Source organism: Rhinopithecus roxellana, chromosome 10 (assembly GCF_007565055.1).
Source record: "Rhinopithecus roxellana isolate Shanxi Qingling chromosome 10, ASM756505v1, whole genome shotgun sequence".
NCBI lineage: Eukaryota > Metazoa > Chordata > Mammalia > Primates > Cercopithecidae > Rhinopithecus > Rhinopithecus roxellana.
This window is the reverse complement of record NC_044558.1, coordinates 106,613,776-106,631,405: the sequence shown is the minus strand read 5'-3', so window position 1 is coordinate 106,631,405 and position 17,630 is coordinate 106,613,776. Positions and strand designations below refer to the sequence as shown.

At 42.8% G+C, this 17,630-nt stretch overlaps 1 protein-coding gene across 1 annotated transcript in view; it reads left to right on the top strand.

The window, feature by feature from the left end:
* Positions 1-17,630, top strand: part of TMEM132C (transmembrane protein 132C) — a 57,529-nt gene that overhangs the window by 14,356 nt on the left and 25,543 nt on the right. The window contains exon 2 of the mRNA XM_030939709.1: positions 2,828-2,971. Within this exon, the coding sequence (XP_030795569.1) occupies positions 2,828-2,971 (144 nt within the window). The remainder of the gene's footprint in view (positions 1-2,827; positions 2,972-17,630) is intronic.

Sequence of the window (17,630 nt, the reverse complement as noted above, 5' to 3'; positions counted from 1 at the left end):
CCCCGCTAATTTGCAAAATGAAGAGACAAAGATTTCAAGAGATATGGTATGTGATCAGGATTGCACAGGAAGTCAATGGGAAAGCAAGGAGTGGAATCCAGGAGTCCAGACTCCAGGGCCCACCAAGTCATAGACACCAAACTACCAGTCAGAAGAGTGATTTTAAATACAGGGAACTTCCTCCATGTCACAGCCAGTTTATTCTGGAAGCCAAAGTTTCCTTTTATCATTTGTTATTTCTATGACTATTAATTCTCTGCTCCTGAAATTGATATTGGTCAGTGAAAAATATGTATGTCCGAGGCAGGTGGATCACAAGGTCAGGAGATCGAGACCATCCTGGCTAACACGGTGAAACCCCGTCTCTACTAAAAATACAAAAAATTAACTGGGCATGAGGGTGGGCGCCTGTAGTCCCAGCTACTCGGGAGGCTGAGGCAGGAGAATGGTGTGAACCTGGGAGGCAGAGTTAGCAGTGAGCTGAGATCACGCCACTGCACTCCAGCCTGGGCGACAGAGTGAGACTCCGTCTCAAAAATAAATAAATAAATACACTATATATATATATATACACACACACACACACACACATATATATCCAACCCATCTTAATTTTGGTGGAGTGCAATTTAGGGATAGGGAGTGTTAGGTAGAGTGTTGCGCGTGTGTGTGTGTGTGTGTGTATAATTGCAACAACCGTTAGAAAACTAATCACAATCCATGAGGGTATGTACTGCTTTAATAAAGCCATTAGCCAAAGACCATTCTGAGAGAGAAAATGTAAAGATTGAACTCTGAGCACATTACCTGTAATGAACCTGAAAATAGACCTGGGGAATTTCTAAAGTATTCTTAGCCTCCATAATAGATGTTGTGCAAGCTGCCCGGATTGCAGCCCAGCTCCAGGAATCCCATGGACCCAGGAGAAGACACAGTCGAGGGTGATGTAACTGCTGGCTGATGCAAAAGCATCAGAGAAAGGCTGTAACTTTTTCAGCTGTGCTCTTGTTTAATGCAAAAGGTCATTTTGTGTCAATTGCTTCCCTGGAGAAAGAAGGGAGAAAATCTTTTTCCATCTCCTGCTTCACACCAGAGCAGTGTTTCTGGAGAGGGACTTTGGGAGAAACTGGCATCATTAGATGTCCCAAAGCCAAAGGCCCTTTTTCATTTTCATCTGTCATAAAGAAAAGAATTCTAAAAAGGCAATCAGGTAGTATCCTACAAAATCAAATAGAAGGTATTTTCATCATCATCTTGCAAATCACAACATCCATGAGAGGTGTGATGCTGATAGTTTTGCATGAGGTCATCAGAGCAGGATAAATCAAAGTCCCCATTGGCTGTGATGGAATGGGCTCCCATGGAGCAACAGAGGAAGGCAGTTCGCTTTGCTTTCGCCTTCATTTTTCAAAAAATGAAGGTGCCAAGCATGGCAGCCCATGCCTGTAATCCCAGCACTTTGGGAGACTGAGGCAGGAAGATCGCTTGAAGCTAGGAATTCAAGACCAACCTGGACAACATGGCAAGATCCTGTCTCTACAAGAAAGTAAAAAATTAAAATTATATGGGCATGGTGACACTTGCCTATGTTCCCAGCACTTTGGCAGGCCAAGATGGGAGGATCGCTTGAGGCCAGGAGTTCAAGACCAGCCTGGGCAACATAGTGAGACCCCATCTCAAAAAAAAAAAATAGAAATGGTTGAAGATGGGCGAAGGAGAGAGGAAGGGGGAAAAAAGATGTCAAGAAAACTGACAGCATATGAGATATCGTTTGGCCCTCTGGACACAATCATATCCCATGCTATAGGCATTTCAGTTATGTGAGCCAATAAATTTCCCTTATATATAAAGTAAAAAAAAAAAGAAAAAGAAAGCAATAGTTGAAGACATTCATTCCACCTTATTTGGGAGACACTGCCACTATATCCTGCTTTTCATATCCTGGAAGGTGATCTGGACTTTGCAAAGCCTTCTTCAGCTCTTCCTTTGTTGCTGGGAGCAATCCAGGATCCAGCCCATAAGGATCTGTGTTAGTTTCTTGATGCTGCGATGACAAATGAACACAAATGTATTATCCTGCACTTCTGGAGGACAGAAGTCTGAAGCGAATCTTAAGGGGCTAAAGTTAAGATGTTGGCAGGGCTGCACTCCTTCTGGAAGCTCTGAGGAAAAATCTGTTCCTTCTAGAGACTGTTCATATCTCTTGGCTCATGGCCATATCACCCTGACCTCGGCCTCCACTACCACATCTCCTCCTCTTCCTCTGACCTTCATGACTCCCTCTTATAGGGACTTTAGGATGACTGGATCCACCTAGATAATCCAGGATTATCCTTCCATTTTAAGATCCTAATTCAATCACAATTGCAATATCCCTTTTACCATCTAAGGTAACATATTTACAGATCCTGGAGACTAGAGCATGGATATCTTTTGCAGGGAGTGAGAGGAAAACATTATTCAACCTACTATGCTTGCTCAAAGTACCCAGAGTTAGTTTCTGTTGCTTACCGCCAAAACCTAACTGATGTATTACTTCTACTTGGTCTCCGCAATGAAGAAAAAGAATAACTACTTTTTGATTGTTGTTGAAAACTAGGAAGATGATCATAAATAAACTAAAAGTAAACTGTTGAACATTCTTGGTCGATTGTTCCAAAGAATAGCCCTTTATTCCAAGTCCTGGTACAGGGTATAATGGTACAGCGTGTCTTGTCCAAACAAGGACAGCCTGGTGTTTACCCCGGGAGGAGCCCCCTAGAATCGTCCAGGTCCCAACAGAATGGAACATCTCCCTTGACCCAGTGTGTTTGGTTCTTTTTGGCAGGACACTGATGTTCTGAACACTGCCATACTCACAGGAAAGACAGTTGCCATGCCTATCAAGGTGGTCTCTGTGGAGGAGAACAGTGCCGTGATGGACATCTCAGAGTCGGTGGAATGCAAGTCCGCAGACGAGGATGTTATCAAAGTAAGTCATTCCACAGCCAGCTGGATGGAACTGGTGGAAACTTCACTTGGACATCCCATTTGCTAGGGACATTTACACTGAAATATATGAGGGTCAACTATACAGAGGCTTATGTGCAACACACTTCCAGCTGATCCACTCGTTTCCATTGCCATCTGTTTGTTTTCGCATCGTGGCAACCTAGTTAGGGTTTTTGGTTAATTCCTGTCTTTCTTCCTTTATTTGACAATTAAAAATTGTGTGTGTGCATATATTTTATATAATGTACAACATATTATTTTAAAATACATATACATTATGGAATGGCTAAATTGAGCTATTAGGCCAGTGCAAAAGTAATTGTGGTTCTTGCCATTACTTTTAAATGGCAGAATCCACAATTACTTTTGCACGAACCTAATAATTAACATATGCATAACCTCACATACTTATCTTTTTCTGTGTGATGAGAACTTAATCTACTCTCTTAGCAATTTTCAAGAATATATTACTACACTTTAGGAGGCTGAGGTGGGTGGATCACCTGAGGTCAGGAGTTCTAGACCAGCTTGGCCAACATGGTGAAACTTCATCTCTACTAAAAATACAAAAATTAGTTGTGCATGGTTGTGTGCAGCTGTAGTCCCAGCTACTTGGGAGGCTGAGGCAGGAGAATCACTTGAACCCAGGAGACAGAGGTTGCAGTGAGCCGAGATCGTGCCACTGCACTCCAGCCTGGGTGACAGAGCGAGACTCTATCTCAAAAAAAAAAAAAAAAAAAAAAGGCCAGGCGTGGTGGCTCAAGCCTGTAATCCCAGCACTTTGGGAGGCCAAGACGGGCAGATCACGAGGTCAGGAGATCAAGACCATCCTGGTGAACACAGTGAAACCCCATCTCTACTAAAAAATACAAAAAACTAGCCGGGCGAGGTGGCGGGTGCCTGTAGTCCCAGCTACTTGGGAGGCTGAGGCAGGAGAATCACTTGAACCCAGGAGGCAGAGGTTGCAGTGAGCTGAGATCCGGCCACTACACTCCAGCCTGGGCGACAGAGTGAGACTCCGTCTCAAAAAAAAAAAAAAAAAAAAAGAATATTCATTAGTAACTAAATTCAACATATTGTACCAAAAAAACTCTTGAACATATTCCTTCTCCTGTCCAACTGATATTGTGTATCTTTTGGCCAATATCTGCACAACTGTCCCCTTACCCAGCCCCTGGTAAGTGCCATTCTATCTCAGCTCCTATCAGTTCAGCTTCACTAGATTCCACATGTACATGAGATCATGCAGTATTTGTCTTTCTGTGCCTGGCCTACTTCACTTAACAGGATGTCCTGTAGGTTCATTCATGTTCTAACAAGTAATAGAATTTCTTTATTTTTTAAGGTTGAACAGTCTTCCATTGTGTTTATGTACCACATTCTCTTTTCCCACTCATCCCTTGGTGAACCATCAGTGGTGCTTTGCACTATGGGTCAAACCCTGAGTGCCTACTGTAGCTGAACAGGTGACTTCAGTAAGTGAAGTGGTAAATTGGATCTGCCTGTTCTAGAAGGGCGGCCAAGATGCTGCTCTTTGTCTTTCCCAGCAAGGAAATTGTTATAACCAGTTGTGGTCATGAGGTAGCGGGATTTCAGTATTTTATATCTTCAAAAGAATGGAAAATCTAGATTTCTGGTAAAAACAACAACCACCACCTTGTTTTTCAAAGTTAGCAACAAATTATAATTTTTTTAATGGACAAAAAAAAAAAAAAAACAAAATACATGTGTGTTGTGGGTTGGCCCATGGGGTAACTGTTTAAAAGGACTCTTCTAGAGTAGGGGTTGGCAAACCGTGAGCCATGGGCCAAACCTAGTCACTGCCTATTTCGTAGATAAAGTTTTATTGGGACACAGCCACTCAAATTCACTCCATTTTGCCTATAGCTGCTTTGGGGGCTACCACAGGAGAATTGAGTAGTTGACAGAAACCATATGGCTTAGAAAGTCTAAAATATCCAGCATTTTTGCTCTTTCCAGACAAGGTTTGCCTAAAGTAATGTGTGCTCTACAGTCTTAAGTTTTTCGGAGGAAAGAACTGCAATTCTTGGTGTTTCCCGTCATCAGTCATGATGCTACACCACAATGCTTGCGTAAAGAAGAAGGCAATGTGGAGGGCCTTACCAAGCCAGAAATGAAGCATTTCGTCTCTCTCTGTATTTTTCTGTAATCCCTGGAAACACATCCAGGAAAAAACAAATATCAAAAAAAGCATGCAGGTAGTGATTTTTGTTTCCCTCAAATCGAGTCTGACAGATAGCAATCAGCCTTTTCTCTGGTGTTTAAAATTCCATGTCTGACTAGAAGAGAAGTTTACAAACTGTTGAGGTGGAAAAATGACATGGAAAAATATTTCTCCCCAAACCCCACTCTCAGAACAAGCAACAGACCACCGTACTAGACTGTCCACTGCGCTCAACGCCACCATCACACAGTGATGCACACACTCAACCATGGTAGCAGTCCCAGTAGGTGGCAGTAAGCATTCCAGCAACGTCTGTATATTATGACGATTCTTCTGGCTGTTGGAGGTACTATCTCAAGGAAGGGCTTTTTCCCTAATTTACCCAAAAGTATGGGCTGGTGGTGGCCTTGAATCCACAGTGCTTTAACAGAAAGACCCCAAGACCAATGGGAGGAAGAGGAAAAGGGGGATGAAGTTCTAAACCACACTGTCCAATGAAAACACAATATGAGCCACATATTTTTTTTTTTTTTCAGACAAAGCCTCACTGTCACCCAGGCTGGAGTGCAGTGGTGTGATCTCAGCTCACTGCGAGCTCCAGCTTCCGAGTTCACGCCATTCTCCTGCCTCAGCCTCCCAAGTAGCTAGGACTACAGGTACTTGCCACCACGCCTGGCTAATTTTTTGAATTTTTAGTAGAGACGTGGTTTCACCTTGAACTTGATCTCCTGACCTCGTGATCCACCCACCTCGGCCTCCCAAAGTGCTGGGATTACAGGCATGAGCCACCATGCCCAGCCTGAGCCACATATGAAATGTTTAATTTTCTAATAGCCATGTTCAAAAAAAGTTTTAAGAAAAGTTGAATTTAATTGTAGTAATGCATTGTGTCTAACCCATTATATTAAAACATTACCATTTCTCCATGTAATCAATATGAACATTAATAATGAAATATTTTACTTTTTTTTTTTAACACTAAGTCTTTGAAATCTAGTGTGTGTTTTATACTAACAGCACACTGAATCGAAAACTAGCCCCATTTCCAGTGCTTCATAGCCATGTGTGGCTTGTGGCTCCCACAGTGGACAGCACAGGTCCTTGTTGGTCATTGACCTTTGTCACTGATTTGCAAGTCCCCTAAAAGCCAGAACCCTTGATGAATATAATGTGTTGACAGGACACCTCCAGCACTGATAACTTTTCTAGAGGTAAATAACCTATCTTGCAGCTTACAAAAACCAAGAGGGAAACAACCTAAAATGTATCGCAGCTGTATACGCAGCAATCCTTAGCTACTCTTAAAACAATTTTGACATGGAGTCCATTACTAATATCTCCAGGAATTATAATCAGTATCTTTAGGGAAATAATGTGTTCAAACAGAAAATTGCCTCCTGAAATGAATCCAGAGTTGATACCCCTGGCTGTTGACAAAGCAATGTGAAATCTTGAGTCAGCAGGGTGAGGACATAGGAGCAGGCAGGCTCAGTGTACGTGAGCATGGTCCGTAGGACCAGGCTTGGCTTGTGGCCTTGGGTCTGGAGAGATCAATGATGCTTGCAGTGCTAGTTGGGTACAGCTCAGAATGCCATGGAGAGAAGAGGGGAGGGAATTGACATTTAATCAGTGCCTCGTCTGCAGTAGGCCCATGAGGTTTTGGATTTAGGCAGTTCAGAGTTCTGTCGAGAATTCTGAAGGCTCTGAGATGGCACCCTAGTGCATCAAACTGTCACAGTTTTGTGGATGCTGGCAGAAGACACAAGACCCGGGGTCAGAGACAAAGGACAGCCACTGTATCAGCATCTTTCTGCACCAGTTGCCTGGGCTTCAGTTCCCACCGGGTTATGCAGAGGGGCCAGTGACACTTACACGTGTAGTGGATCAGATTTCAGAGGAGGAATCCTGGCCTTCGAGAACATGTATCTTTTATCATGGGTGGTATAATGGGCTGTATGTTTGTGTCCCACACTGAATTCATATGTGGAAGCCCTTAACACCCAATGCAATGGTATTAGAGGTAGGGCCTTTAGGAGGTAATTAGGCTTCGATGAGGGTGGAGCCCCATGATGGCAGTAGTACTCTTATAAGAAGAGGAAAAGAGACCAGAGCTTGCTGTCTCTCTACTATGTGGTGATATAGCAAGAAGACAGTAGTCTGCAAACCAAAAGGGCTCTCAGCAAAACCCAACCATTCTGGCATCCTGATCTCAGACTTCCCAGTCTTCGGAACTGTAAGAAATAAATGTGTGTCATTTAAGCCACCTGACTTAACGGTATTCTGTTAAAGCAGGCCAACCTGACAAGACAGGCAGGAAGCCTGCTTGACCTCCCCAAAGAGACAATGCCTTTATCATACTGGACCTCAAGCATGTCTGCCCTTTGCTCCGGAAGAAGGCACTGTCGGTCTTCCAAGACTGTTCACTATATAAAACACCTTTGAAAGACCTTTCAGAACAAAAACAGTCTAGGCTCTGTTTGTACAATGTGCTGAAATGCAAGTGTATCATGGAGAATGCCTCCCAAAGAATGCCTCATGACTTTGCCACATTCAAGCTATGCAGCCTTGGGTGAATCATATAGCGTTCCCTCCAGTACTCAGTCTCCTTCTTAGTAAAATGAGGATAAGCATAGTTTCCTAATTCAGAAGGTCAGCATGAGGATTAATCAGTTTTATAAATGCAGGAGAGAACATGACCTAGTAGCCAGCATATAGTAAGGGCTTAATAACTCAGAGTCAACTCTGGTCATCTCATGTAATCCTCTGATTAGGTAGATCAGGGATTAAGACTGGAGGCTTACAAGTATATTTTGTGTGATATGCACAGTGTTGCTTAAAAATATAAGAATTGGATGCAACTCATTGCAAATGTACAATTCAGTGATTTTTAGTAAATTGTGCTAAGTTTGGCAACCATCACCATGATCTGATTTTAGAACATTTTTGTCACAGTTAATCCCCATTCCCATCCCCAGCTCCTGGCAGTCACTAAGCTGGTTTCTGTCTCTATAGATTTGCCTGCTGTGGGCATTTCTCGTGAATGGCGTCATACAATACACGATCTTTGGTGTCCACTTTTTCCACTTAGCGTTATGTTTTTGAAACTCATCTACATGGTAGCATGGGGCAGTGGTTTATTTCTTTTATTGCGGAATAATATTCCACTGTATGGATATACCAGATTGTGTTCACCCATTCACCCAGTTGTTTCCACTTTTTAAATGTTTCCTCCATTTATGAATCATGCTGCAATGAATATTCACATCCATGCCTTTGTGTGGACATACATTTCCATTCGTCTTGAGTTGATACAGAGGAGTAGAATGGCTTGGTCATATGGTTACCTTACATTTAATGTTTGAGAAACTGCCAAAATTTTTCCAAAGTGGCTATACCATTTTGCATTCTCACAAGTCATATCTGAGGGTTTCCCCTCCAGCTTATTGGGAAAATCCAGCAGATCTGGCAGAGCTACAGTGTGCTCACCTGGCAGCACTGTGGGTGCCCTTTATTTATTGTTTTATTTTTCCATAAGTTATTGGGGTACAGGTGATAATTGGTTACATGAGTAAGTTCTTTAGTGGTGATTTGTGAGATTGTTGGTGCACCCGTACCCTGAGCAGTGTACACTGCATCTTGTTTGTAGTCTTTCATCCGTTGCCTCCCGCCCCCCACCCCCAAAATTCCCCCCAAACCCCCAAAGTCCACTGTATCATTCTAATGCATTTGCATCCTCATAGCTTAGCTCCCACCAGCATCTTCTGATTTGTCACAGTTGCCTTATATTTGGTCCACTTCCATGATCTGCTTGGCCCGTGTAAGCACTCGAGTGTGTGTAGGTGGGACTCCAGTGTGCAAATGTGGAGGCCGAGGTTCAGGAGGACTTGGGTTTTACGATTTTACTTTCAAGCTTTCCCTTTTTCTTTCCTTCATTCTTTCCTTCTTTCTTTTCTTTCTTCCTCTTTTCCTCCTCAATTCATTCAGCCAACATTTATTAACCAACTACCACATTTAAGGTTCTGTGATTTTGGTAAGGAAGAAACAGATGAAGAAAGTGAACCTCTCAGGACTCACAGCCAAACAGAAGAGGTAAACATGGGAGACTTTATTTTGCATACCAACTCATTTACTACTCACAACATCTGCATTATCGTTATTATTAATTCTGTCTTATAGTAGAAGAAACTGAGGCTCAGAAAATGGAGGCCACCTGCCTGAGGTCACACTACTTGCACATGGCAGAGAAGGGATTCTAGCTAGAGGGCCAAAAAGCCCGTGGCCATTAGGCTATATAGTCTCTGTACATTCAAATTTTGCTTAACGTTTTACTTTTATTTGGAATTTCAAACTTATCTCAAAGGTTGCAATGACTGGACAAATTATACTTTATACCCTTTACTGAGGTTCTACTGTTATCAATATTTACCCATTTGCTTTTTCATAGTTTCAGTCTCTCTCTCTCTTTCTCTCTTCCCATCCTCTCGATAGACAGATAGACAGGTAGGCAGGTAGATGGATAGATGGATGGATGGGTGGATAGGTGAATAGATGGGTGGGTGGACAGATGGAGGAAGGGAGATAGATAGATAAGATAGATAATTAATAGATGATTTATAAATAGGTGATAGGTTAGATAGATAAGTGATAGATTAGATGGTAGATTTAGATAGATAGAAGATAGATAGATGATAGATAGATAGAAGATAGATAGATAGATAGATGATAGATAGATAGATAGATAGATAGAGAGAGAGATAGATAGATAGATGATAGATAGATAAATAGATAGATAGATAGATGATAGATAGATAGATAGATAAATAGAGAGATAGATAGATAGATAGAAAGATAGATAGAGAGATAGAGAGATAGCTAGCTAGATAGATGATAGATAGATAGATAGATAGATAGATAGATAGATAGATAGATAAATAGATAGATAGATAGATGATAGATAGATAGAGAGATAGATAGATGATAGATAGATAGATAAATAGATAGATAGATAGATGATAGATAGATAGATAAATAGAGAGATAGATAGAGAGATAGATAGATAAATAGAGAGATAGATAGATAGATAGAGAGAGAGATAGAGAGATAGATAGAGAGAGAGAGAGATAGATAGATAGAGAGATAGAGAGATAGATAGAGAGAGAGAGATAGATAGAGAGATAGATAGATAGAGAGATAGATAGAGAGATAGATAGAGAGATAGAGAGATAGATAGATAGAGAGATAGATAGATAGATAGAGAGATAGAGAGATAGATAGATAGAGAGAGAGATAGAGAGATAGATAGAGAGATAGATAGAGAGATAGAGAGATAGATAGAGATAGATAGAGAAATAGATAGAGAGATAGATAGAGAGATAGATAGAGAGATAGAGAGATAGATAGATAGATAGAGAGATAGATAGATAGAGAGATAGATAGATAGATAGATAGATAGATAGATAGAGAGATAGATAGAGAGAGAGATAGATAGAGAGATAGATAGAGAGATAGAGAGATAGATAGAGAGATAGAGAGATAGAGAGATAGATAGATAGATAGAGAGAGAGATAGATAGAGAGATAGATAGAGAGATAGATAGAGAGATATATAGATAGATAGAGAGAGAGAGAGAGAGAGAGAGAGATTTGTTGCTGAACCGCTTCAGAGTAAGTTACATATATCAAGGCCTTTTAACTCTAACTACTTCAGTGTATATTTCCTAAGAATAAGAATATTCTTTTACATACCCACAGTCATCAACTTCAGTTGATTTAATGTTGATACAATACATTATCTAATCCATATTCTGTTTTCCAGTTTTTTCAGTTGGCCAACCATGTCTTGTGGAGCGTATTTTTCTGCGGTACAAGATCCAATCTAGGCTCACATGCACATTGAATTGTCACGTACTCTAGTCTCCTTTAAGCTGAAGCAGGTCCTTAGCATTGCCCTGTCTTTTAAGACACAGAATACTCTTGAGAAATACAGTCCTTATTTTTACTTTTTAAATAAAATATTCCTCATTTGAGATTTCCTGATATTTCTTCATTTAGATTCAAATTTGCATTCCCAGCAAGGATAACTATATAAGTGATGATATACACACATATTTTGTTTCATTTATTTTTGTAGGCTTTTTAATCACCCTGAAATAATTTGGTGGGTATTTTTTTGATTATGTAAGTAATGTATATAATTTGTCTACAATAATAATTGCTCCAGAAAACTCTAAGAAAGAAAGAACTACCTTTACTCCCATCACCCTTAGAAAATCATTGTAAACATTTTGGTAATCATTTCTTACACACATATACCCACATAGAGAGATAATATTTTAAGAATAAGATATCTTACATACTGTTTTTGTTAACCACAAACTGTCTTATTGGCAAATCTATACACACACATACACACGCCCACACATGTGTCTATACAATGCAACACACACGTATAAGGGCTTTTCAGTCCTGGTTTGTCTTACAGAAATAGAGCCATATCCTTATGCATTTCTGCCTGTTCCTTCTCTCACCTTGCAATGTATCATGAATATCCCTGCCTTGGAGCACTTGGGAAATGAAGCCAGGCCAGTGTGCAGTGTGAAAGAATGATAAGGGGTGAGGAGTCTGGTCTGCGATGTGCAGTTTAATAAGAGTCATAACATCTGAATGGGAGAGAACCCTGGATGTTGGCCTCTTGGTTGATTCACATTCAAGAGGTGAAGGAGCAGCACCTGGAGAAGGGCCAAGGGCCATGACTTGCCCAACAATAACCCCAGGAACAATAATAGGAAGAAAAACATGCAATACAGACAAGCACTTGCAATGCCCAAGTGTCCAGCATAGAGGATCTCATCTATGGGATCCAAGCTTTAAAACATCTTTGACATAAAGGTGTGTCTTGCTTGCAGTTGATGACGTGGCACAGATTACCTGGCAGTGGTTTTCTTAGTGTGGTGTCACAGATTTAGCAATATCCAGCCCGTGTTTTACACAGGTCACATGACAAGCTATTAAACACAGATGTGCTGGCCATTTTCCAGGTACCATTCTGGTATCGGGGACACAGCAATCAGTAGAACAAAAGCGGTCCCTGCCCTCAAGGAAGCAGCATGCTAGTGATGGAGAGAAGCAGATAATAAGAAAATGCATGAGAATCTTGCGGAGATGATGGGCGCCATGAATAGGACACTGTGCTGGAGAGGGGCGTGGGTGGGGGCTACTGAGGATGGGGTGGTCCTCAAGGAGGTGACACTGGAGTCAGTTAGCAAGGAGAATAATGGTTATTAATGCCTGGATCTGGCTGTACCTCCTATTTGGAAAGCACCCTATGTATATCCCCTCACCCTAATGACACTGACACACGATACCCCACCCTGTGCTCCCTGGGTGCCCCCACCCTGGTCCTCAGCCCTGCGTGTGCCTTCTCCAAGACTCCTGCAGCCATGGGTTGCTAGGCACCGCCCAGGACAGGGTGGGGATGCTGAGATTTAAAGCATCATTAGAGAAAGTTCATCTATTGAATTTCCAGTGCAGCCCGTTTGACCTCCAGGGCACGATTCCAGCTAATGGATCCCAGTGCAGAGCTAAAAATAATGCATTTGGGCAACGAGCAGGCCTGGCTTTTCCACAGTGACCAAAGGTGCCTGCATTAGCTCTGGCACATGGAGAGCAACCTTGCTCAGCCGACAGCCTGATAGTTGCCCCGAGCTCGGGCTCCCGTCAGCACTAAACTTTCTCTGTGCTGAACCTAACTATTGATTTTGCAGGCTCTGAGTCCCTGAGAGTGTGAAGTCCTTTGGCAACAGCCCCAAGATTTTAGGGCATCTACAGGATGCATTTCTGCTTTCAGGTGGCATCCCTCCCTAAGCAGCAGGGTGGGCAGAAGAGAGTTTTCTATTTGTACTTGTCATGACTGAGAGGCTTTGGAAGAACCCCTGGAAGGTCTTTATCCTCAAGAGCCATTTGGTTCTCAGATAAAAGAAAATTAAAGAGAACAAAGAAATTCCTGGAATCCAGAAGTCCCGGGCTCCAAGCCAAGCTGGGCGACATTGCCCTACCATGGCCCCTTTGTGGACTTGGGGTCCCTGCTGTAAAGCGAGGACGCTCCTTCCTTGAAGGGCTCTTCTAGTGCCCGCTTCCCTCCATCTGTGATTCAAAGTGCAGTTTAAATGGCATGTTTAAGAACTTGAACTCTGCCACAGACAAGTTCTTCTTTAAGCCTCAGTTCTTTCATCTACAAAATAGGGAAAAAGACCCAGGCGTACCCCAGAAGGCTGCTGTGAGTCTGAATGCATCCATCTCAAGCATGCAGGACGATGCCTTTGTGTCAGCTCTTCCTCCTACCCAGGCAGCCCTAGATCAGTGGTTCTCTGTGGGATGGTTGAACCCCCCCTAAGAACATCTAGCAATGTCTGGAGACATTTTTGGTTGTCACACCTGGGGCAGAGGCTACTGGCATCTAGTGGTTAGAAGTTAAGGATGTTGCTATACATCCTGCGATTCCAGGACAGCCCTCGCAACAAAGAATTATCTGACCCCAAATGTCAGTCATGCTGAGGTTGAGAAGTCCTGCCTTCGGTTGAGCAAACACCACAGGGTCTCCAGTCTCCTGTGGGAGGACAGTCATTGCCATTAAAGTACCTAGTGTGGTGACTTAACCTGGAAGAAAGGGCCACTGCCTTTGGCCTCAGACAGACTCCTGTTATGTCTTTCTGTCACTTACCTTCTGAGTGATCTTGGGGAAGTCAACTTCTCTGAGCCTCAGTGTCCTTGTCTCAGATATGGAGATCCTAAGAGTCATATTGCATAGATGCTACTCAAAGATTGAAAATGAAAAGGTGTGTGACACACCTGGCACATAGTAAGTCCTCAATAATTGTCAGGTGGCACTGGTAATGGGGGTCATGGCAGCTGCAATATTCACTAAGCTCTGCTGAGAGCTGAGAGCTGTTCAAAGCAGAGAGTTCTCCACACTGTATTGGCTAGTGGACTTGGGTCTTTATTTAATCCCTGGGAGGCTAGACTTGCAATAGGCAGCTATTGCTGTGATAATGCTGCATAACAAAACAACCTGACATCTCAGTAACTTACAACAGCAAGCATTGGTTTCTCCCTCAGGGGCACCTGGGTTAAGTAGAGCAGCCCTGCCTCAGTGTGCCAGTTGTGTGGGCTGGGATCCAGGTTTGTTTAGGGTTTGGGTTGGTTCTATGTGTCTCATTTTGGTGGCAAAAGGCAGCAGCACCTTGAGAACATTCTTCTCTTGATGGTTCATAGGAGCACAAGTGGCCAGGCAAAGCCCTGTAAGCACATTTGGGGCCTTTATGGACATGACACCCACTAACATCCTGCTTTGCAGCCATAGTCTTTACAGTCATAATCCTTTCATCAAAGCTATGATTTTCTCATTCTCTTCACAGATATTTACTGAGCACATACCATGCTCTGGGGATACAGTCATGAACCAACTGCGCCAGAACCCCACTTTCACAAATTTATCTGTAATAGCAGAGATAGAAAGTATATAAGTAAACAAACATAAAAGCAAGTTCATTTCAAATATTATAGATACTATGGGGAAAACCAAGAGGGTAATGGGATATGGAGAGAATTCAAAGGGCTAGTTCATGGTCAACCATCATGGAAGCTTCTCAGGGGAGGTAGCATTTGCGCTGAGATCTAAATGCCAAGAGCTTAGAAAAGAGCTGTCCAAGCAGACAGAACATCAAGTGCAAAGGCCCTGGGGTATAAACAGGCTTTCTGTGTCCAAGGAACAAAAGAACAGCCAGGATGAAGGAGGATGAAGAGTAAGAAGAGGAAAAGAAAACATTAAGATGGATGAAATAGGCAGGGCCAGGTTGTCCAAGGCCTTGGAGTCTGTTCAGAATTTTGTTTTACTCCCAGAGTAATATGACACTGTAGGATATTCTTGTTTGTGGTTTAAGTAGATCACTCTAGAAAGTATGAGGTGGGTACTACTTAAGTCCCATTTTACAAATGTGAAAATTCAGGCCCAGAGAAGCTGAGTGACTGGCCCAAGGCCACACAGCTGGTTAGTAGCAGAGCCTAGATTTGAACTCAGGTCTGCCTGATCACCAGGCCCATGTGGCCTCAGATTCCCAGCAGGCTCAGGCAAGTATGGGAATATGCTGTCCTCACAGATTGATACTAAGATTTACCTATAGCTGTGCGGCCCAGTATGGCAGCTACTAACCGTGTGTGGCTATTTAAATTAGTTAGAATTGAAAAAAATGAAAATTTTAGCTCCTCAGTCACTTTAGCCATATCTCAGGTGCTCAGTAGTCACATGTGGCTAGTGTCTACTGCACTGGACAGCACACACATAGGACATTTCCATCATCACAGAAAGTTCGATGGGAAGCACAGAATCAAAACCTTTGACTGGTAGGAGCTATGCTACACATTCATTCCTAGGAGAGGCTGATGGACAAACCTTTTTTGTCCTAGAACTCTAGAACTGGCCAAAAAAGATCAGGTTGTTCTGACCCTCCAATGTAAGTCACAAATAGTATCCTGTTCTCATAAAAGACTTTTATGGAAGATAAGACCATTTATTGATGAGTCAGATTTTACTTGAGCCAAATAGGGCTCCATGTGAGTGTGCTTAAATGGAAAGAGAGGTTTTTAAGTCCCAGGGACCTTGCAGCTGGTCTCTGCATTGATGAAAAGTTTCTGGTCAGGTTCATGAAGCACGGGATAGAGTCCAGATTGAGATCTGGGTTATCTGGTTTGCCTCGGGGAAGATGTAGCTCTGGAAACCAGTTATTCTGTGCTTGTTTTTTCTCCTGCCAGATCCTATCATTCCTGTCCCACTTTGACCCCTCTGCTAAAATGAATTTGAGAACCAGGGTTTGGTCTCAACAGCATTTTATGCCAACCCATCAAATCTTTATCAAGGAGTGTGCAGTAATCGAACAGTTCAGACCCTCAAATTGGCTTAATAAGTAAAGTAAGAAACTGTCTTTTCAATAAAAGGTCTAGGGTGGTGTTGGCTTCAGGCACAGGTGGATTCACAAACCAATTTTTCTGCACCTCTCAGCCCTGCTTTCAACTGTGCAGATGCCTCCTCAGCCCGAGATGGAGGCCCCTGGAGGCTCTAGATCCACACCTCCCCAGGTTCAAGTCCCACAGAAATGAGACACTGCCGTCACTCAATCAGAAATCCTGGGGCTTTCTGTCACTGAGTCAGGCTGAGCCATGTGACCATCCCTGAACCAGTCCTGCAGCCAGGGGAGTGTGATGGACACCACTTAACTGTGTGGCTGAGGCCAAGACCTCAACACGTAGACCGGCCATGGGGATGTGGGCGGGGTCCCCTGGAAATCGTTTTTAAATGGTTGCAGAAAATAGAAGAAGAGAATGCTGGGCAGCAAAAATATTCAATAGCAAATGTGTATGTATCTGAGTTGAAACTCAGCCAGGCTGCTTGCTCAGTGTGCTTTCAATTGTCTTCTTACAGTACTCGGCTTCCTCTTAGAGGATTAATCATGACCAGGCTTTGTGGGCCTAATGACAACTTTTTATATGTTTTTCTTTTTCTTTTTCTTTTCTTTTCTTTTTTTTTTTTTTTTTTTGAGACAGAGTCTCACTGTGTCACCCAGATTGGAGTGCAGTGGCACAATCTCAGCTCACTGCAACATCCACCTCCCAGGTTCAAGCAGTCTCCTGAGTAGCTGGGATTACAGGCATGCATCACCATGCCCAGCTAATTCTTTGCATTTTTAGTAGAGATGAGGTTTCACCATGCTGGCCAGGCTGGTCTCAAACTCCTGACCTCAAGTGATCTGCCTGTCTTGGCCTCCCAAAGTGCTGGGATTACAGGCATGAGCCACTGTGCCCGGCCTGTTTCTCATTTTTATACCTTTTTTATGTTCCTCTTCTTGTCCTCCTTGCTGAGAGGCTGGTGGAAAGAGTGGCACTGATGGGTCTGGGCTGGGGAAGATAGCCAACAAAATTACCCCTTATATCTGAGAGGATGATTTTGGTTAACAGACCCAAACTGAATTAAGGAGGAAAACATCTAGGGGTTCCTATATCTGAACAGTAAGAGATTTCCTGGCTTCTGGGATGGCTGGATCCAGGGGCTCAAATGAAGTAATCAGTATTTTTATGTTATTTCTGACTTTCCATCACTTGGCTCAGCATTCTCCATGCTGATCAGTGTCTCAGACAGGTTGTCCTGTCCTGCCATGGATGCAGACAGCTACTAGACTGTATCTTTTTTTTTTTTTTTTTGAGACAGATTCTCACCCTATCTCCCAGGCTGGAGTGCAGTGGCATGATCTTGGCTCACTGCAACCTCAGTCTCCTGGGTTCAAGTGATTCTCCTGCCTCAGCCTCCTGAGTAACTGGGACTACAGGTGAGCACTACCACGCCTGGCTATTTTTTTATTATTATTATTTTATTTTTAGTAGAGACAGAGTTTCACCATGTTGGCCAG